At 43.8% G+C, this 23,025-nt stretch overlaps 1 protein-coding gene across 1 annotated transcript in view; it reads left to right on the top strand.

The window, feature by feature from the left end:
- Positions 1–23,025, top strand: part of mertka (c-mer proto-oncogene tyrosine kinase a) — a 168,639-nt gene that overhangs the window by 97,505 nt on the left and 48,109 nt on the right. The window contains exon 8 of the mRNA XM_085997870.1: positions 2,361–2,506. Coding sequence (XP_085853996.1) covers positions 2,361–2,506 — 146 coding nt within the window. The remainder of the gene's footprint in view (positions 1–2,360; positions 2,507–23,025) is intronic.

Here is a 23,025-nt window from a genome sequence, read left to right as displayed (position 1 = left end):
GAAATTGCTGGAACTACTCAGCAGGTCAGGCAGCATCTATAGAGAGAGAAACAGAGTTAACGTTTCAGGTCGATGACGCTTCGTCAGAACTGGAAAAAGTTGGAGATGTAACAGATTTTTAAGCAAATGTAGGGGCAGGGAGAGGGGGGGTGAGAGGAAAGAACAAAAGGCATGCTGATCAGCAGCTGCCATGTGAGAGCGAGAAAAAATAAAAATAAAAATGATGGGGGCGGGGGTTACTGTCTAAAATTGTTGCACTCAATGTTGAGTCCAGAAGGCTGTAAAGTGCCTAATCGAAAGATGAGGTGCTGTTCCTCGAGCTTACGTTGAGCTTCGTTGGAACAGTGTAAGAGGCCGAGAACGGAGATGTCACAATTGGAGTGGAGCGGAGAATTAAAGTGTCAGGCGACCGGAAGCTCGGGGTCACCCTTACGGATCCCTTTTGTCTCTTAATCTCTCCTGCCTTCCATCCTATCAAAGACCTTTCTTTCCTTTTGGTTCTTTCCTCCCCTCCCCCCTCTCCCTGCCCCTACATTTGCTTAAAAATCTGTTACATCGCCAACTTTTTCCAGTTCTGACGAAGGGTCATCGACCTGAAACGTTAACTCTGTTCTCTACAGATGCTGCCTGACCTGCTGAGTATCTCCAGCATTTTCTGTTTTTATTCCAGATTTCCAGCATCCGCAGTATTTTGCTTTTGTATTAGAATAATGTAAAAGTTATGTACCTTTATCGAAACACCTTTTATAATGTACTTAAGCAGCTGATACTGACTTCCTTTTTTGACACTGGATTTCTTTCCTAATTTGGGCAGACTGGTTTATTTTGGTGTTGAAATCCTCTCTATGTTTAAAGGGGAACTCCAAACTATTTGGGAGGGGTGGGAAATCACTTTGAAAAGGGTGTGTCTTTTCTTTTTCTTCGTATGTTAAACCACCACACTTGAAAATGGGGACTGAAATTTAAATGGTGTTTTAAAACCTATCAGATGGCTGCCAGGAATCTTTGTGAGAAGCTTGTCATTGTTGTTCATGGTATTGTATTATTTGCTGATTCAACATTTTACTGTGATTCACAGAGAAACTTAATTGTCTAATGTTAGTGATGTGTCAGCAGATTTAGAGTAGTGATAATATGTGGAAAGTACTTTTTTTTTCACTGTCTTTATTCAACCAATCTTCTTCCCTCCCCTCATCATCTCCTGACAGTTTTGACCCCCAGCAGAAATTAGCTTTAGCCTGAACCTCTGATTGTTATGTGTTGTGGCATTATAAACATAGCAGGACAATTTCCGATGTTCTTAAACCCCTTTGCCTTTCGACATCTCTCCCATCTTCAAAAGCCTCCATAAAACCAACTTCTTTGAATGTGCCTTTGAAAACCTCCCCTCTCTCTCTCTCTCTCTCCTCCCTCCTCCAGCGTGGATCCAGATCCCCACTCTATTAAGCGCAAGTTATTGCATGTTCATTATTTGCAACAAAGTTGTAAATGCGTACCTGAGGGTCAGACCACCTCTCCCTGCTATGAGTGTATGGGGGATGGAGAAGTGAGGAGGAAGAATTAATTTGATGTAGAAAATCAATCCACGAGGGAGGGAAAAAGGCTCTAATGTAACAGCGGAGGTCATTTATAAAAAAAAAATGACATTTATGATTTGTAAACTACAGGCACTGGATTAAACCTCAAACAAAAGGCAAACTTGTTTTGTCTTCCTTGCTGTTAGTTATGTTTGGGGAAAAAATTACTATTTTGCTTATTTTTCTTGGAAAATTGGCAATTCTTTATCATTAATTGCGCTACATCCCAACACCCTCCACGCCCAGTTTTAGTAGTTTATGGAAAAGGGGGCAGGTCACCTACTGCCAGATATCTGCAAGTTGTTGTACTTTAGTCGGCCATTAAGACACCCAAATGGCTTCCTGTCTGGCGCAAGGTTATTTATATTATCCTTGTTCCAACGAAGGATCTCCCTAAACTAACCAGATGATTTACAGCATGAGGTACAGGTGGGCAAGAGTTGTGCCCACTGCCCATTTTGTGCCATTGATTGACCTAGAAATCTCCATTTTGTTTCAGACAGATTGGCTAAAAGTGCCATGCTATCATGTTCATGGGCTGCTGCAGCCTTTCAATCTGATTGGACCTCATCAAATTCCCCTTTCGCCTCTTCTTCACCACCCCCGCCCCACCCCCCCCCCCGCCAGCCAACATGCCCCACGTATTCTTTGTTGCGATAACCATGCCATGCTGCATTGCACAATTTGCTTTTTGAAAAACATAGAACAAAGTAACTCGTTAAGTGCTGCAACATGCGAGCAGTTTGAAGAGACGATTACTCAACGCATTTCTTTCCTTTGCAGTCCCAACGGCCCCCCCTCATAATGTCAGCGTGCTCGTGAGTGATTCCTCGTTGACTGTTGAATGGGTTGGACCTCCGGAGGAGGAAGTTAATGGCATCCTGTTGGGCTACATGTTAAGCTATGATTGGGAAGGTGGTAATTCCCCTGTAAGTACATTTTAAAGTGATTTCAAGTCAATAAAAACTGGACAAGTTTTTGGGCTGGATCTGATTATAGGACAGCTGGTGTGGCGCAGTCATATGGACCACAGAAATCATAGGATTGACTTCTCACCTGTGTTGAGTTAACTTATCTTATTGGGGAGTGAGAAACACACAGCCAAAGGTTGAAATTATGAGATTGCTGTATGGGTTTTTAGCTCTCTTTCCCAATATTAATCCAGTTCAGTAACTCCTTGTTGCCCTAATGAGCTTTAAATATTGGACCAGAAATTCGGGTCGGGGGCTTCCCGCGGATGCAAGCCCCCGACCTGCACTTACCTAGCGCGCCAGCCGTTGTGCTGTGGGCCCGCGTGGGATTCCGATCCTGGGCCTGCTCCAACTGCTGGCGTGCAGGCTTGCGTACCCCAGGGGTGCAGTTAGTTCGAAGCGTCCCCTGGGATCACGTGGGCCATGGAGAGCCAATCGTAGCAGGGAATCTCTATTCATAGATTTGGCAGGAAGACCTGTCAAATCCATGAATAGAGTTCGGCCCCAAAACATAACTAAAACTTCAAAAAAAAATTTAAATCACATTTTTAAAATAACTATAAATTACATAAAATAACTTAAACAATAATTAAAATTTTTGAAAAAATTAATACAGTTTCTAACAGGGCTAAAAATAAACTTACCTTTCATTAAAGTATTTAAAAATAATAAACCTACGGAAAAAATGTTTTAATTTTACTTAATTCACCACTTAGCTTGTTAAAAGCAGGCCTTGCGACTGCTTTTTAAAAGCGTAGCTGCTGGCGACTTACCCTCCCGAAGAAACCTACAGAAGTTTCAGGCGTACGCGCTGCCTCTCCGGCGCACGCGTTCGACCTGTGAACCCCTTCCTTTAAGGGAACGGAAGTTCCGGTTTCCCGTGCATGCACAAAACCGGCATTTTCGTTGGGCCTACGCGTGAGTACCCAGCGCGTACTCTCGTGGGGACCCGAATTTCTGGCCCATTGTATATTGGAATAGGAAATTAAAAATGCCAGGGGGAGGGATTCAAGTTCCTGGGACATTGGAACCGGTTCTGGGGGAGGTGGGACCAGTTCAAACCGGATGGTCTGCACCTGGGCAGGGCCGGGACCGATGTCCTAGGGGGAGTGTTTGCTAGTGCTGTGGGGGAGGGTTTAAACTAAAATGGCAGGGGGTTGGGAACCTGATCAGGGAAACAGAGGAAAGGGAAACAAGGATAAAAGCAAAAGATAGGAAGGAGAAAAACAAAGGTGGCAGTCAAAGAAATCAACGGTTTAAATCAAACGTGGCCACAGTAAATAATAATTCTAATAGGTCTAAGAGCGTTAAAAAAACAAGCCTGAAGGCTTTGTGTCTTAATGCGAGGAGCATTTGTAATAAGGTGGACGAATTGGTTGCGCAAATAGAGGTAAACGAATATGATTTGGTTGGGATTACAGAAACGTGGCTCAAGGATGGCCAAGACTGGGAACTCCACATCCAGGGGTATTCGATATTCAGGAAAGATAGGCAAAAAGGAAAGGGAGGAGGGGTAGCATTACTGGTTAAAGAAGGGATTAACACAATTGTAATGAAGGATATTAGCTCTGATGATGTGGAATCTGTATGGGTAGAATTGAGAAATACTAAGGGGAAAAAAACGTTAGTGGGGGTGGTATATAGACCTCCAAACAGTAAGGCGGAGGTTGGGGATGGCATTAAAAGGGAAATTAAAGAAGCGTGCAATAAGGACACAGCAGTCATCATGGGTGACTTTAATCTATATATAGATTGGGCCAACCAAATTAGTAACAATACTGTGGAGGAGGAATTCCTAGAGTGTTTACGGGATGGTTTCCTGGACCAATATGTCGAGGAACCAACCAGAGATCAGGCCATCTTAGACTGGGTATTATGTAACGAGAAAGGATTAATTAGCAATCTTGTTGTACGAGGCCCCTTGGGTCGGAGCGATCATAATATGATCGAATTCTTCATTAAGATGGAGAATGAAGTAGTTGAATCAGAGACTGGGGTCCTCACTTTAAATAAAGGAAACTACGATGGTCTGAGGAGCGAGTTGGGTAGGATTGATTGGGGAGTGGCACTCAAAAGGTTGATGGTGGATAGGCAATGGCAAACATTCAAAGACCGAATGGATGAGCAACAGAATTTGTTCATCCCAGTTTGGCATAAAAATAAAACAAAAAAGGTGACTCAACTGTGGCTAACAAGGGAAATTAGGGACAGCATAAGATCCAAGGAGAGGACATATAAATTGGCCAGAAAAAGCAATAATCCTGAGGATTGGGAGCAGTTTAGGATTCAACAAAGGAGGACAAAGGGATTAATTAAGAGGGGGGAAAATAGAATATGAGAGTAAGCTTGCAGGGAACATAAAAACTGACTGTAAAAGCTTTTATAGATATGTGAAGAGAAAAAGATTGGTGAAGTCAAACGTAGGTCCCTTGCAGTCAGAATCAGGGGAATTTATAATGGGGACCAAAGAAATGGCAGACCAACTAAATACATATTTTGGTTCTGTCTTCACAAAGGAGGACACAAATAACCTCCCAGAGATGCCGGGGAACATAGGGTCTGATGAAAGGGTGGAACTGAAAGAAATCAGTATTTGTAGGGAAATGGTGTTAGGAAAATTGATGGGACTGAAGGCTGATAAATCCCCAGGGCCTGATAATCTACATCCCAGGGTACTTAAGGAAGTGGCCCTAGAAATAGTAGATGCATTGCTGGTCATCTTCCAGAACTCGATAGACTCTGGAACAGTACCCATGGATTGGAGGGTATCTAATGTTACCCCACTATTCAAAAAGGGTGGTAGAGAAAAAGCGGGGAATTATAGACCGGTAAGCCTGACATCGGTAGTGGGGAAAATGCTAGAGTCCATTATAAAAGATGTAATAGCAGAGCACTTGGAAAGCAGTGACAGGATCGGACAAAGTCAACATGGATTTACAAAAGGTAAATCATGCTTGACTGATCTACTGGAATTTTTTGAGGATGTAACTGGTAAAATAGATAAGGGAGAACCAGTGGATGTGGTGTATTTGGACTTTCAGAAGGCTTTCGATAAGGTCCCGCAGAAGAGGTTAGCGTGCAAAATTAAGGCACATGGGATTGGGGGCAAGGTATTGACTTGGAGAGAGAACTGGTTGGCGGACAGAAAGCAAAGAGTTGGAATAAACGGTTCGTTTTCCGAGTGGCAGGCAGTGACTAGTGGGGTACCGCAAGGATCGGTCCGAGGACTCCAGCTGTTCACAATATATATTAATGATCTGGACGAGGGAATTGGATGTAATATCTCCAAATTTGCAGACGACACAAAGCTGGGTGGGAGGGTATGCTGTGAGGAGGATGTCGTGAAACTCCAGTACGATTTGGACAGGTTGGGTGATTGGGCAGAAACATGGCAAATGCACTATAATGTGGATAAATGTGAGGTTATCCACTTTGGTGGCAAAAACACGAAGGCAGATTATTATTTGAATGGCAATAGATTGGGAGAAGGGGAAGTGCAAAGAGACCTGGGTGTTCTTGTGCACCAGTCGCTGAAGGTAAGCATGCAGGTGCAGCAGGCGGTTAAGAAGGCAAATGGTATGTTGGTCTTCGTAGCAAGAGGGTTCGAGTACAGGAACAAAGATGTCTTGCTACAGTTGTACAGGGCCTTGGTGAGACCGCATCTTGAATATTGTGTGCAGTTTTGGTCGCCTTACCTGAGGAAGGACGTTCTTGCCATGGAAGGAGTGCAGCGAAGATTCACCAGGCTGATACCTGGGATGGCAGGAATGACGTCTGAGGAGAGATTGTGTCGATTGGGCTTATACTCACTGGAGTTTAGAAGATTGAGAGGGGATCTCATCGAAACCTATAAAATTCTGTCAGGCCTGGACAGACTAGATGCAGGAAGGATGTTTCTGATGGCCAGGGAGTCTAGAACCAGGGGTCATAGTCTAAGGATAAGGGGTAAGCCATTTAGGACTGAAATGAGGAGGAATGTCTTCACCCAGAGCGTGGTGAACTTGTGGAATTCTCTGCCACAGAGGGCGGTGGAGGCCAATTCATTAAATATATTCAAGAAAGAGTTGGATATATTTCTTAAGGCTAAAGGGATCAAGGGATATGGGGGGAAGGCAGGGACAGGGTACTGAATTTGGATGATCAGCCATGATCTCATTGAATGGCGGAGCAGGCTCGAAGGGCCGAATGGCCTACTCCTTCTCCTATCTTCTATGTTTCTATGATCTTTTCAATTTCTTTTATTTTATCTTTTAATTGACACCTCTCTTTATTTTAAGCAATATGTGCTTGTGACTTTTATAAGAACATAAGAAATAGGAACAGGAATAGGCCACTTGGCCCCTCAAGCCTGCTCCGTCATTCAATAAGATCGTGGCTGATCTTGGGCTTAAAGCCACTTCCCTGCCCGCTTTGCATAATCCTTCGCTCCCTTATCTTGCAAAAATCTGTCTATCTCCACTTTAAATGTATTTAATGACCCAGCCTGCACAGCTCCCTGGGGCAGAGAATTCCACAGATTTACGACCCTCTGAGAGAAGAAGTTCCTCCTCATCTCAGTTCTAAAAGGGCGACCCTTTATCCTGAGACTGTGCCCCCAAGTTCTAGATTTCCCCACGAGGGGAAACATCCTCTCTGCATCTACCCTGTCGAGCCTCCTCAGTATCTTATGTTTTGATAAGATCACACCTCATTCTTCTAAATTCCAGTAAGTATAGGCCCAGCCTGCTCAACCTTTCCTCATAAGTCAACCCCCTGATCTCTGGAATTAACCTAGTGAATCGTTTCTGAACTGCCTTCAATGCAAGTATATCCTTCCTTAATTAAGGAGACCAAAACTGTATGCAGTACTCAAGGTGTGGTCTCGCCAATACCCTGTACAGTTGTAGCAGGACTTCCCTGCTTTTATATTCCAACCCCCTTGAAATAAAGGCCAACATTCCATTTGCCTTTTTGATTACTTGCTGTACCCGCATGCTAACTTTTTGTGTTTCATGCACAAGGACCCCCAGGTCCCTCTGAACTGTAGCATTTTGTAATCTCTCTCCATTTAAATAATAGTTTGCTTTTTTATTTTTCTTGCCAAAGTGGATAACCTTGCACTTTCCCACATTGTACTCCATCTGCCAAATGTTTGCCCACTCACCTAGCCTGTCTATATCCCTTTGCAGATTATTTGAGTCCTCTGCACAACTTGCTTTCCTACCCATCCTTGTATCATCTGCAAACTTGGCTACATTGCACTCGATCCCTTCATCCAAGTCATTAATGTAGATTGTAAATAGTTGGGGCCCCAGCACCGATCCTTGTGGCACCCCACTAGTTACCGTTTGCCAACCAGAAAATGACCCATTTATCCCGACTCTCTGCTTTCTGTTAATTAGCCAATTCTCTATCCATGCTAATATATTACCCCCAACTCCGTGAGCTCTTATCTTATGCAGTAACCTTTTATGTGGCACCTTATCGAATGCCTTCTGGAAATCCAAATATACCACATCCACTGGCTCACCCTTGTCCACCCTACTTGTTACATCCTCAAAGAACTCCAGCAAATTTGTTAAACATGATTTCCCTTTCCTAAAACCATGCTGACTCTGTTTGACTGCAGTCTGTTTTTCTAAATGCCCTGCTACGGCTTCCTTAATGAAGGACTCCAGCATTTTCCCAACGACAGATGTTAGGCTAACTAGTCTATAGTTTCCTGCTTTCTGTCTCCCTCCTTTCTTAAATAGGGGTGTTACATTAACGGTTTTCCAATCCGTTGGGACCTCTCCAGAGTCCAGGGAATTTTGGTATATTACAACCAATGCATCTACTATCTCTGCAGCCACTTCTTTTAAGACCCTGGGATGCAGGCCATCTGGTCCAGGGGACTTGTCGCCTTTTAGTCCCATTATTTTACCGAGTACTATTTCCTTAGTGATAGTGATTGTCTTTAGTTCCCCACTCCCTGTGGCCCCTTGATTATCCATTATTGGGATGTTGTTAGTGTCTTCTACAGTGAAGACAGATGCAAAATATTTGTTCAGAGTCTCCACCATTTCCCCCATTCCCCATTATTAATTCCCCAGTCTCATCCTCGAAGGGACCAACATTTACTTCAGCTACTCTCTTCCTTTTTACATACCTGTAGAAGCTCTTACTATCTGTTTTAATGTTTCTTGCCAGCTTACTCTCATAATTCATCTCTTTCTTTTAGTCACCCTTTGCTGGTTTTTAAAAGTTTCCCAATCCTCTGGTCTCCCACCAATCGTGGCAACATTGTATGCCTTCATTTTCAATTTGATACTGTTGTCTCCTTGTGTTCTTATTGCTATGTAATACAGACACTTTTAACTCATTTTAGTTTACGACTTTTACTCAGTTGTATTCTTGCTTTTATGATGTTGCTGCTGCATGGTGCGGAGTGATACAAGATGTCCGACTTTGCACTGCGCACTGCCTTTCACAGTGTGCCACATAGCAATATAAATACACTAACCAAAGTAGTTCCATATAACGATGTAACAAGTAGTTCCATTTAACGATGTAATAATATAACGATGCAACATCCCTCTTTCTCAAAAAAACGAAAACATGAAATTTAATTTAATTAAAAAAAATATTATATCTAAACTATTATATACAAAGAATCGTGAGTTTTCTTTTCTTATTCGCGATATCGCTCAGGTGGTTGGATGTTGTCCCTCCATCTTGTGGATTTGGTGGTGACCACTCCTCTCTGCAGTGTTTTGGTGTGTTCCGCTCTTGTTGTTGTTGTTGCTGTCGCACTTGGAGTTGGAGTGTGCATGCTCGTGGTTGTTTGATTTGTGGCGCTTGTTTCTGGCATCGTACTGCTTGTGGTAGCTGGTGTTGTCAATGTTGCTGATGTTGTCTGCTGCTTAACCAGTTCAGGTGAAGGTCTGATGTGGAGTCTGTTCTGTCTGTATTGGTTACCAGGTTCGGTCTCTCCGAAGTAGGATCTTGGAGTATCAGCTTTTCCAATGACCTTGGCTGGATTCCAGATTTTCAACACCGGGTCTTGCACATGCACTGATTGCCCATTCAGCAATTCTGGTAGCATCTTTGCATGTTTGTCGTAATGTTTGCTTTCTACGACTTGTGCTTCTGCCAGCTTCTGTCTGAAGTCCTCCTGGTCCTGGGGAGGATGTATTTTTGCTGGTAGAGTAGTCTTAAACTTCTTCCCATTCAGCAATTCCGCAGGTGATTTTATGTCTGCTTTCAGTGGTGTTGATCTGAGTGATAGGAGGGCAAGGTCTTGGTCTTCCCCCATCTCCCTGCTTTTGATGAGAGTTCTCTTGACAGTCTGGATCTGTCTTTCGATGAACCCGTGTCCCCTTGGGAAATGTGGGGATGAGGTTACTATTTTGAACCCATACTTTTCTGCCAGAGCTCTGAATTCACTCGATGTGAACTGTGTTCCATTGTAACAGATTACCTTTTCCGGGATTCCTTGTTCAGCAAACAAGCTCTTTGCAATTCTGGTGGTAGTTGTGGCTCTCAGATCTTTCATCCTTCTCACAAAAGGAAACTTGGAATAGTAATCTGTCACTGAGATACCATTCTTGATTGCACATGAAAAGATCTGCCCCAACAGTGTGCCATGGTATTGACGGTATTTCACTAGGTATCATCTCCTCTTTCTGTTGTGCATTTCTGTATTTCTGGCATATACCACATGCAGAGACCATCTGTTCGATATTTTTGTACATGCCTATCCAGTATACAGCTGATCTGGCTCTCGGCTTGCATTTCTCCATTCCCATATGGCCTTCATGTATTAGATGGAGAAGTTCTGTCTGCATCGTCTTTGGCACGATGATCCTCGATCCAGCAAGGAGAATACCGTCTTCTATTGCGATGTCGTCTCTAATCGTCCAGTATTGACGAATTGTCGCCTGTACCTGCTGGACTCTCTCTGGCCACCCCTGTATCACTTGTTGTGTGAGTAGTTGCAATTCCTCATCTTTGCTAGTCTCATCTCATCTCTGATTTGACTGAGCTTTGTAGGGGTAACACTCACTAGGTGGTGGATTTTTATTGTTAGACCCTCCACCTCGTGTTTCTCATATGGTGACAATCGAGACAACGCATCTGCTAGCACCATTTCCTTTCCTGGCTTATATTTAAGCGTGAAGTCGTAGCTTTGGAGCCTTAGAAGTAGTCTTTGCAGTCTTGTAGGTGCTTTGCACAGATTCTTCTTGTAGATCTGTTCTAGTGGACGATGGTCACTCCCTATTGTAAACTGCCTTCCATACAGGTATGTACGGAATTTCTCGCATCCATACACTACTGCTAATAGTTCTCTTTCTATGTTGGCGTATCTCGTCTCGGCTGACGTCAAGGCCTTTGATGCGAAAGCTATTGGCTTTCCTTCCTGCACAAGAGCTGCCCCTAGTCCTCTGGTAGAAGCGTCTACTTGTAGAGTGACTGGTTTTCTTCTGTCATAATATAACAGACTTGTTTCTTTGCACAACAGTTGTTTGAAATTCCTTTCATGTGATTCAGACCACTGGTATTCGGCGTCTTCTTTCATTAACTCTCTGAGATTTGTTGTATGTTCCGACATGTTTGGGATGAAAGAACTCATGTATTGGACCAAGCCGAGGTAACTCCTCAGCTCTTTCTTATCTTTGGGTGGTTTCATTTCAGCAATCGCCGCAACCTTCTCAGGACTTGGCTTGACTCCCTCTGGTGTGTAAATCATACCGAAGAATTGGCATTCCTTGACTTTAACTATGCACTTATCGGCACTTAACTTGATGCCAGCCTTCCTGGTACGCTCCATGGCCTCATGTAGGTGCATGTCATGGTCTCTTTCATCTGCTCCATAGATCTGAATATCATCAGCTATTCCTATAGCTCCTCCACAGCCTCTGTATGTCTCGTCTACTTTCTGTTGAAAGATATCTTGACTGACCTTTAACCCGAATGGTAGCCGCAGGAATTTGTAACGCCCAAATGGTGTGTTGAATGTTGTCAGTGTTGTTGATTCCTCATCCAACTTCACGTTCCAATATCCATTTCTGGCATCTAGTTTTGAGAAAACCTTGGCTCCTGCCAGTGATGGCGTAATCTCCTCTAGCGTTGGGGTGGGATAGTGGTCCCTCTTTATCGCCTGGTTTAGATCTTTGGGGTCCAAACATATTCTGAAACGCCCGTTTAGCTTTTCTCGTACCACAATTGAGTTTACCCAGTCTGTGGGTTCAGTGACCTTTACGATCACTCCCTTTTCTTCCATCTCCTTTAGCTATCTTTCAAGCTTTGTCTTCAGCTCGATGGGTACTTTTCGTGGAGCATGGACAACGGGCTTTACCTCTGGATCGATGGTGATGTGGTATTGGAAATCTCCGAAACATCCCACTGTATCATCAAAACATTCCGGATACATGTCTATCAAGTCTTTTTTACTCTTGATTTGTGGGCGATACTCCAGCGGGGTGTTGCTGTCTATCCTCAGTGACGTTTCCGTCAGCTCGTGATTCACTGAGATCAATCTCAACTTCTTGCAGCTGGTTAATCACAGGATCGATGGCCCCTCAGTGTCGGTGACATAGAACATGCAGTTGATGTTCTTTCTTTTATGTGTCCCTTTGACAAAGGTTATTCCGAGTTGTTTAATCTCACTCCCCCCGTATGCTGTCAGCGTGACATTACTTGCCTTTAAACAACCATTTTTCGGGTAGCCATCTTCTCAAGTTTTCGGGAAAGATTTGCTGGTACAGTCTCAATGGGAGAATGTTGCTCTGAGCCCCTGTGTCCAGCTTCAACTTTAAGTTGATGGTTGTGGGCTGACCTTTGACCCTCTTTTCGATTTGGATGATGGTGTGCAATTCTCTCTTCGGAGTATTTTCCGCTCTGGACATCTCGTGAAGCTGTACCTTTATGGTTTCGATGTTTAGTGTATTATCATGACCATAACCATCATCATCCTGTTCATCCATGGCATGGATATTGTGTTTCTTTCTCTGGTTCTGCTGTCCGCCTTTGTTTTTGATGTATGTTCCTTCTTTCTTCGTTCTACACCTCTTTTCCCAGTGGTTTAGTTTGCCACATGCATTGCAGCTTGTTCCATATGCTGGACATTTCCTCCTGTCTGTATAATCGTGCGGTCTTCCACAGTTTCTGCACATGTTTCTCCCGTTGTCATGTGCATGTCTTTGTGTGTTGTACTTTTCTCTTACTGCATCCACTCTGTTGTCCGTCTCAGAAGCCGTCCGCATGTCAGCCGTTTGCGAAATCAGCGTTCTCATTTGCTGCTTCATGGCTTCATGAGCTCTCGCAGTATCTATAGCCTCTGTTATTTCGAGCTTTTCCTTCCCTAGCAGGGCTTTTTGTACCTCTGCATGCGCTGACCCCCATATCAGCTGGTCCACAAGCCTTTCCTCCATTTCCTTAAATGCACACTTGCTGGCTTCATTTCTCAGCCTTGTCAGGAAATTATCAGCTGTTTCACCGGGTTCCTGTCTTAGACTCTGGAATTTGTATCTGTGTATACGGTGTTTGGATTTAGGCTCTAGATGGTTGCTGAATTTCTCAAAGATTGCCGCAGGATTTTCCTTTTCCTCTTCAGTCAAACTCCAGCTATTAAACAAATCTAGATCTTTTTCTCCTGTCCACAACAGAATATAACTAACCTTTTCCTCGTTGGCAGTACCCTTCAGGAAGCTTTTGAATGTAAGGTCACATTTCTGTTTGAACTTGCGGAATGCCTCTACTATATTGTCGGCTTCCCAGTTCATGAGGGGTTGCATTTGCGCAGTCAGTGCAGCGGCAGCCACCATCTTAGTTGCCCGTACGATTCACGCTCAATCACCGCAGACACCGGCACTCACGATCAGCTCATATATTCACTTTTCGTCTTATTCGTAGTTTGTATGGCACAAGTTGTACTCACTTATACCGCTGCCACCATGTTGTGTCTCCTTGTGTTCTTATTGCTATGTAATACAGACACTTTTAACTCATTTTAGTTTACGACTTTTACTCTGTTGTATTCTTGCTTTTATGATGTTGCTGCCGTATGGTGCGGAGTGATACAAGATGTCCGACCTTGCACTGCGCACTGCCTTTCACAGTGTGCCACATAGCAATATAAATACACTAACCAAAGTAGTTCCATATAACGATGTAACAAGTAGTTCCATTTAACAATGTAATAATATAACGATGTAACAGATACCATCCTTTACTTCCTTAGTTCTCATTAAAAGCCGTGGGATGTTACTGCTGGAGATTGGAAAACTTTCCACTCGGGCTGGAAGTATCAGTGTCAACACTATAGCAGAGTAAAGCTTCCTTCACTGTGCAACAATGTGCTCCCAATCCCAACTGCACCAGCCTGGTATTTTTTTTAATTCCCCACACACCAGCCACCCTGTGGTTCTTTTCTGAGTGCGATTACCAATTCTCGCCAAATTGGTAACAGGTTTTTCCACTGGGCACTATACTTGAGATTGCCCATCCTCATTTCAATTTGGACTGTTCCAGCCACCGAGATTGCCCATCCTCATTTCAATTTGGACTGTTCCAGCCACCAGGCAGAGGAGATTTTCATCCCATCAAAGTCAGGGCTGGATTTGAGAGTAGCCTTTGTGGCTCAGAATGACTTAACTTCAAAATAACCTCAAATCAGAAAGGAAGGGGTAGACGAATGGAGGTGGTTGCCAAACAAAGTTTTGAAAATCATGGACAGCAAAGCTTGAAATATGCGCATCCTGTTGAGCTCCAACTTATTGTTTATTAGATCTCTAAGAACTTGCAGAATAAACATAATTATATTAAAAATAACACTACAGTCGGTAAGATTTTTGGTAGGTAAGGATATCGAGGGATGTGGATCAAAGGCGGGTAAATGGGGTTGAGGTACAGATCAGCCATGGTTGAATTGAATGGCAGAACAGGCTCGAGGGGGCTGAATGGCCGCCTCCAGTTCCGATGTTACCTTTGCTTTACCGAGTGAATAAACAGGATGTAGGCACTATTGCTCTGTTTGTAGGATAAAAAACAGAACATTCCCTGTCAAAGTTATAGCTTAAAGTTAAACTATTTTAACAGCAAGTTCGCATTGAACTCCAGATAGCTCAGGCGAGTACTTGAACTGCCTAAGGGAAGCTGTGATATGTTGATGATTTTGACTGGTAGAAAATCCTAAGAGTTGTGTAAAGAGATTCTTCTGATCTCATATTTGTGGTTACTATAACATTTTTGTTTTGATTAAATGTCCCTTTGACTTTAATACCATAACTTGCTTTAAAAAGCATGACTTCATCGGATTAGGAGAAACTTGCGTTGAGACCAAGAACTAAATGGTGTAACTTGATTGTTGCTTTATTTCATACTGGGTTGAAATTAATCACGCTTCTTAATCTGTATCTGTCACAAATGAACTGCCTCATACTGTCAGCACTCTGGCACTCCACCAAAGAGGGGGTTGAAATCACACTAACAATAAAATATCAGTGACAATATTACTGAGATATTTGTGACCGTGTTATTGGGACATTAGTAAGAATGTTGGTGAGATATTAGTAACTGTTAGTGAGATATTATTCATGGCATACTAGTAACAGTATTAGTAACTATTATTGGGCTGTTAGTAACTATTACTTATTACTGGGCTATTAATTGTTATTGGTGGCATACCAGTGAGAGTATTAGTAAGATTATTAGTGCAATATTAGTAACAATATTACTGGGCTATTGGTGGTATACCAGTGACAGTATTAGTGGGATATTAGTAACAAATGCATTTTAAATGAGCCGGTTAATGTCTCTCTCAAAACAATTGTGCGTTTATTTTAGCACATCCTAATGCACACAGCTTCCAGAGAGCGCAGATTTGAAAGATTTGATTGCACTAGAGAGGGTGCAGAGGAGATTTACGAGGATGTTGGGCTGGGGAATTTTAGCTATGAGGAAAGATTGGATAGGCTGAGGTTGTTTTCTTTGGAACAGAGAAGGCTGAGGGGGGACCTAATTGAGGGGTATAAAATTATGAGGGGCCTAGATAGAGTGGATAGGAAGGAAATATTTCCCTTAGCAGAGGGGGCAACAACCAGGGGGCATAGTTTTAAAGTAATTGGTCAGAGGTTTAGAGGAGATTTGAGGAGAAATGTTTTCACCCAGAGGGTGGTGGGGGTCTGGAACTCTCTGCCTGAAAGGGTGGTAGAGGCAGAGACCCTCATCACATGTAAAAAAAAAAAAATACTTGGATATCCACTTGACGTGCCATAACTGACAAGGCTACGGACCAAGTGCTGGAAAGTGGGATTAGGGTTGTTGGTTCTTTGTCGGCCGGCACGGACGAGATGGGCCGCATGGCCTCCTTCTGTGCTGTAAGTTCCCATGATTCTATGATTAAAGTTGGGCATTCCTGTGCGTGCACTAAGGAAAGGATGTTTTCTGTGTGCTAGGAAGAATATTGGCCCCGTGGTGAGTTGCTCATCTCCGATGTGACCCTTCCATTCGGTAAAGGAAGGAAAATTAGGGCAAGCCATTGCTCCTGTGTACTTTAAGTGTTTACTCTAAGAGCGGCTGAGGCCTGCTAGCATGTAGCTTGCGTGTTATTTTGGTCAGGGAATAGTTTGTGGCATAAGGGGACTTCAAACAACAATGACTTGGCGAGTGCTTTTTATGCTGCTGTAGTCGGTAATGGGAGCTGACGTATGGATGCCACTCTTTCTGCTGCTGACCAGCTTATCCTGTGGGTTAGAAGCAGAAGACGAGCGGGAATGTGGTCTCACCACAGAAGAACAGCACGGGTGTGCTTTTCTCTGGGGACGTCATGTTCCCACGTTGCCTCCTGTTGTTACATAACAGCTGAATCAGCATCTAAACGTCTAGTTCCAAAGGGGAAGGCAGCACTTCCTACAATGATGTGGCTGAAAAACCACCAGTTCAGGTGATGACCACTGCTGACTGCAGCACTGCCGTTGGTGGCCAGCGTGTATAAATGGAGTATTACGATGGGAAGGGGGCAAGATACCTCGATGACGCGAATTATGTTTGTATTTCGATTCACCAAGTAAACCTCGAATAGTTTATTTACATTTTCTGAAGAAAATGCTTTTTTTTTTAAGTTTTAGGTTTGCTTTCAGCTAGATTTTAATGGTTGTTACTTATCCCTCTCCCTAACATCTGTCTGAGGCTGAACCACACTGTTCGCAACCTTGGTGTCATATTTGACCCTGAAATGAGCTTCCGACCACATATCCGCAGCACAACAAAGATCGCCTATTTCCACCTCCGTAACATCGCCGACTCCGCCCTTGCCTCCGCTCATCCGCTGCTGAATCCCTCATCCATGCTTTTGTTACCTCTAGACTTGACTATTCCAACGCACTCCTGGCTGGCCTCCCACATTCCACCCTACGTAAACTTGAGGTCATCCAAAACTCGGCTGCCCGTGTCCTAACTCGCACCAAGTCCCATTCACCCATCACCCCTGTGCTCACTGACCTACATTGGCTCCCAGTTAAGCAGCGCCTTGATTTCAAAATTCTCATCCTTGTTTTCAAATCCCTCCATGGCCTCGCCCCTTCCCATCTCTGTAATCCCCTTCAGCCCCACAACCCCCCGAGATATCTGCTCCTCTAATTCTGCCCTCTTGAGGATCCCTGATTATAATCGCTCCACCTTTGGTAGCCGTGCCTTCTGTTGCCTGGGCCCTAAGCTCTGGAATTCCCTGCCTAAACCTCTCTGCCTCGCTACCTCTCTTTCCTCCTTTAAGACGCTCCTTAAAACCTACCTCTTTGACCAAGCTTTTGGTCACCTGCTCTAATTTCTCTTTATATGGATCGGTCTCAAATTTTTTGTCTTAAAATACTCCTGTGCAGTGCCTTGGGACGTTTTACTACGTTACAGGCGCTATATAAATGCAAGTTGTTGTTACTTTGATGATCTGACATATACAGACTGTTGAATTGGGGTCCTTCAAATTGACCCAAATGCTCTGCTCGTTTGTTAGCTGGTGGCGTTCTGTTCGATGCAAAGCTGCGCCCTGACCTGAGCCAATTTTCCGAGGCCATGGTCGTTCGAATACCTGACGGGGGTTCCCGGCCACCACCGAGGCGCATTCTGAAGATAGATGTGCAGAACGGAGGCCTGCTACAGTGTCGTATTAGTCCGCTGCCTCTTGTTGCCTGTGAAAGTCTTTCTATATTTAAAAAAAAAAAAGAAGCATTTACAAATAATGCACCTAGTGCGTGCAATTGAGTGCGCTGCAATCAATTGCAAAATTTATTGGTCCTTCAAAAATTTTAATCTGCTCCCATAGCAACATTGGATGCTGGGGCTATATTGATGCCTCTTGTGCCCAGTCATTTGCACACCATTACCATTATGGCTGCCTGTATATGGGTGGACATATTGTACATCGTCCATCACTTCATAGCAGGAAATCCCAGAAATGCAGGGGGGGTGGGGGGAACCACTGAGCCTGCGGAGCAGCTCCCAAAGAGCTTTCCACTGAATTCTGCTCGGTTTATACTGGTGCATCAGTGTCTAATGAGTGGAAGATCCAGGCCGTTGCCTCCAAAATCAAAATGTACCTTTTTATGATGATGTTGAGATACCGCGGCAAACGTGGGAGTCGAGACCAGAGCTATTGAAAACACAACTGCTTTATTCCAACCACATGGCAAACAGGAACTAGAAAAGCCCGCGCATCCACTTAAATACTTCCCAGACAGGAAGTGCTCCCGGCAGCCTGTCCCTGCGGGAAACAAGTTGCTGGAGGAAAGGGCCCCCGGCTGGGGGCTTCTGCTTAGACTGTCTGTGCCGCCGTGAGCGGATTATGTCCAGTGGTGGCGTGTCGCCACAATGACATCATTAATGTGGCAAACATTTCCAATGAGGAAGTTGCTTTTAGATAGAAAATACCTCATAACATTTTCTGGGCTTGACATTTGGGTGAACCTGGGGCAAATTGACTGACTGGGACTGGAATATAGATGAGCAGAGCCATTTTGCACCTGTATTTTGCCTGTATTTTTGGTCCAGCCATTTACTCAGAAGGGGGGGTGGGGAGGGGTGAAGGGCAGTCAAAGGCAGACCTTATGCCTACCCCCTGCCTGCTCCCCCGACCCATTCTACCCTTTATGCCCTTAAAAGACCCTTAGTGAAACTTACACCAATTGAGAGCTGCCATGAGGCCTGGGAAAAGGCCATAGACCTTGTCAAATGTAAGTTAATCAATCCCAGAATGGATCAGTTACCTTATGCTGCTTGAGTTATGACTCCCGGTGGAGCCCAAGATCCTTTATTGGTGCTTTCAATTGGGACGGCCGTGGGATCCACTCACTTGTATCGATGGACAAGGCCCATTGGAATTTCCCCCACCCACCCCTGCCATACCTTGGAGGAAATGCCAGGTGCGTCAATGTATTCCAAGTTAAAACCGACTTCTAATTATTTTTGAAACTTGAATGAGTTAAAAGCAATTTCAGATTTTAAAAAAATGATGTAAGGATATGGAACACACTGCTGCAGAAGGCCATTGATGCAGAATCAATTGAGGTGTTTAAAATCATAGAATGGATACACCACAGAAGACGATCATTCGGCCCATCAAGCACTTCAGCTAGTTCCTTTCCCCGTAGCCCTGCAAATTTTTTTCTTTCAGGTACTTATCCAATTCCCTTTTGAAAGCCGTGATTGAGTCTGCCTCCACCACCCTTTCAGGCAGTGCATTCCAGATCATCACCACTCACTGCGTAAAAACGTTTTTTCTTATGACGCCTTTGGTGCTTTTGCCAATCACCTATATCTGTGACCTCTGGTTCTCGACCCTTGTGCCAATGGGAACAGTTTCTCTCTATCTACTCTGTCCAGACCCCTCATGATTTTGAACACCTCTATCAAATCTCCTCTCAATCTTCTCTGCTCCAAGGAGAACAACCCCAGCTTCTCCAGTCTATCCACGTAACTGAAGTCCCTCATCCCTGGAATCATTCTCCTAAATCTTTTCTGCACCCTCTCTAAGGCTTTCACATCTTTCCTACAGCGCGGTGCCCAGAATTGCACACAATACTCCAGTTGAGGCCGAACCAGTGTTTTATACAGGTTCATCATCTTTTCCATGTTTTTGTATTCTTTACCTCTATTCATGAAGTCGAGGATCCCGTAAGCTTTTTTAACTGTTTTCTCAACTTGCCCTGCCACCTTCAATGATTTGTGCACATATACCCCTAGGTCTCTCTGTTCATTCACCCGTTTAGGATTGTACCCTTTAGTTTATATTTCCTCCTCATTCTTTTTACCAAAATGTATCACTTTGCATTTTTCGCCATCCTTGTCTGTGTCCTCTAAGTCTATCACTATCTTCCTCACGGTTCACTATACTTCCAAGTTTTGCGTCATCTGCAAATGAGTAACTTCGGAGGTGATCTAAAACAATCCCTAAATTTCGAAAGGATATTTCCCTCAGAAAATGTAAATGTTTCTCAATTTTATTTTTTTCGGCAATTTCCTTATTTTGCTCTCCTGAAGGCATGAATTTTGTACTGGGATTCGATTCCACCAGCACTGCTCACCCTCTGGTACCTTGGCCAAGTGACTATTGTTCATGTGTCAGCCTTGATAATAAATTCGATTTAACTGACTGTGAGGTCTGATCCTGACTTCACCTGACGTCCCCACTTGCCAGTAGGTGTTGCTGGACAGTGGTCAGGAGAGGGAACCCTGGCTGATCTTTTACTTCCCTACCCCAGGGCCATACAGACCAATTGTAACATCCGATTACAGTCACCCCAACTGGGATCAACTAACTCAGCACAGGACATGGATCAAACCTGAGCTTTTGCTAACCTTCACAGCTTCTTTCCCTGAATAAACTCGGCAAGCCATTCGGGAAGCCCTTGAACAAAGGATTTCAATGACCACAAAGGAGAAGAATTGAACAGCAGAGTAGCTGCCTCGCACAACCCATCAAACTCGATCATGTCAGTCACTGTAAAATATATTAACGGTGGAGTGAAGCAGTTGCAGGGATTAGGCTGTTCAAGTCTGTCTTGTATGTGAAAGCTGTGAGAGATAGATGTGGTAGGGTGGAATTCAGGGGGTGACTTAATGACAGCTCCACTGCATTTGAGAGCTCCCAGACTTCCCTTTTAAAATTGAAGAAACAAAAAACTGCTGATGGAATGATAGTTGTGTGCAGGCAGTCAGTGTGGGTCATGCTTTCAGTTCTCAGTTCACTTCCAAGTATGTTAATGTGATCTTAACAAATGGTAAAATAAACGCTGCTTCAGCAGTAACCTCCTCAATCGGACTGAATGAATTTCCTGTTGTTTTTTTAAAAACATTTCTGTAAGGGTGCAGATTGTAGCTAAAACTTGATTCTGGCATTGGCTGAAAAATGTCACGTCTAAGATAAGGTTTCATTTTGGCTTAAAGCTTGTAGTGCTTCCAGAACATAAGAATGAATTACTTCAGAGGACCTTCCCTGCTCTTCTTCGAATAGTACCATGGAATCTTTGCGTCCACCTGAGAGAGCAAACTGGGCCTCAGTTTAACGTATCATTCAAAAGTCGGCACCTCTGACCGTGCAGCTTGAAGTGCCAATCTCCAAAACTTGCTGGTCAGCTGAAAATACATCATTTTGAATGGCTACTGCGGCTCTTTAAGTAGCTGCAGCAATACTTGAGAATTCCTGTCACCTATCCATGCATTTCAGAGATGAGAACTCGCTACATATAGAAAATCATTGCAAATGGTGGGAATGGCCAGTTGGTGGGATGTCCTGCATCACACCATTCCTGTCGCAATTATGCCCCAATAGGAAATTTGATCCTAAAATCTGGAAAGAAGATGGTTAAAAAAATCTCGCTGAGGTGTGTAAAATACCAAATATTATAGATGGGATAAATCAGAATTTTACTTCAGATTAAGCCAGGAAAGTAGGACCAGAGGATATCGATTCAAATTTGTGAGAAATAGTTTTAAAATTCAGGAAGGATTTCTTTACTTAAAAGTGTGCGAAATGTTTGGAACAATCGCCCGTGAGTGTCGTGGCAGCAAAAACCTTGGAATATCCAAATAAGGCTGGATACTACAATAGATGAGGCCGATAATGTGCTATTTGAGGCACAAAGTGCTGCAGCACATCGGGTGCATGTGCTGGCATTATGGGGCACTGTTGCCTGAGGCCTGCTCAGGGCCCAGTACACATGATGCATGACAACAGCACTCATCCGTACATGTGCCCAACTGCAGCATAGCTTCCACTGGCCCCTGCTATACATACAGACCATGGAATATCACATCATTTCTCATTAATACTTTAACGTGCCTCATAGCAAAATAACTATCGCCACACATTCCAGTATCGGGTAGTGTGTGGTGCAGGTACATTCAGTGTCTCTTGTACTTGCCCTTAGTAAATGTGTATGGTATGTGTCATCTACTTCCTACAGAATGGTGGTGTTCTGCCCCTTTACCTTGCTTCTGCTATTTCCCCTTTAAGGGCGACCAGCAGACTTTTAAGAGCCGCAGATTTTGCCTATATGAATGCAAGTTATTGTTAATGCACAAGGTCCGCTCAATACACGACAGGTCTGCACAGTGCCCCAAAAGCAGCAATTCTGATGCCTCCCAGACTGTATCATCAGCCCTAGCTGAGCTTCAGTGGGCCAAACGGCCTGTGCTTGTCCTCATGTTAAGGTAAGAGCACCAGAATTCTGTACTGATCAGTTTATGAATATATCGAGCAGTTTACATCAGGAATTGATGGTTTTAAAGGCTAATCTTTTCCATGGACTCTGTCCAGATGGGAAAGGATACCAGTGTATGTGCCTGGGGTGAATATTTTTAACGGGTCACAAATAACATTTGGGGAATTATCACAGCTTATTTATGTGCGTGCCGCCTTGTCCAGATCCTGTGCCTCTGCGCATGAACAGCATATATTATAAATATAATTACATTTTGGTTCCATTGTACAGGAAACTCTTTATTATCCGGCACCGACGGGACCGGCGTGGTGCTGGTTTATCAAAAAGTCCGGATTACAGAGAGGTATAGTAACAGGTACGAGAGCTTCGTACACAGCAACAAATCCAGGCTTCCCTGTTGCTTAGCAACATGTGCAGGAACTCCGGCCACAGACCAAGCGTCCCTGTTGCTTAGCAACAAGTGTAGGAGCCCCAGTTACACAGCCACAGATCCAGGAACTGCCACTAATATGAAGTAAAACTTAGCTGAACCTATTGCTGAATTTTGCCAGTTAACAGAGATTTCCGGTTATGTCGAAGGGACCATTTTTCTTGTGTTTGAGGATGGATTTGTTGCTTCAGCTGCTGACTCCTTTTTTAAGTTCTGGTAATTCAGTTGCTGCCCATTCTTCTTTAAAAGAAAGTGTCAGCGTATTTACGAGATCATTGTTTAAAAAAAAAAACCACATTAGCATCTGTAGCTTAAAGAAATGTTTGTAACGTATCTTTCAATCATTTAAAAGCAGAGGACTATAATTGATTACC

Source organism: Somniosus microcephalus, chromosome 9 (assembly GCF_052327205.1).
Source record: "Somniosus microcephalus isolate GS21.2 chromosome 9, FLI_Smic_1.0, whole genome shotgun sequence".
NCBI classification, from domain to species: Eukaryota; Metazoa; Chordata; class Chondrichthyes; order Squaliformes; family Somniosidae; genus Somniosus; species Somniosus microcephalus.
The sequence above is the reverse complement of the archived record's forward strand: the minus strand, read 5'-3'. Positions and strand labels throughout refer to the sequence as shown.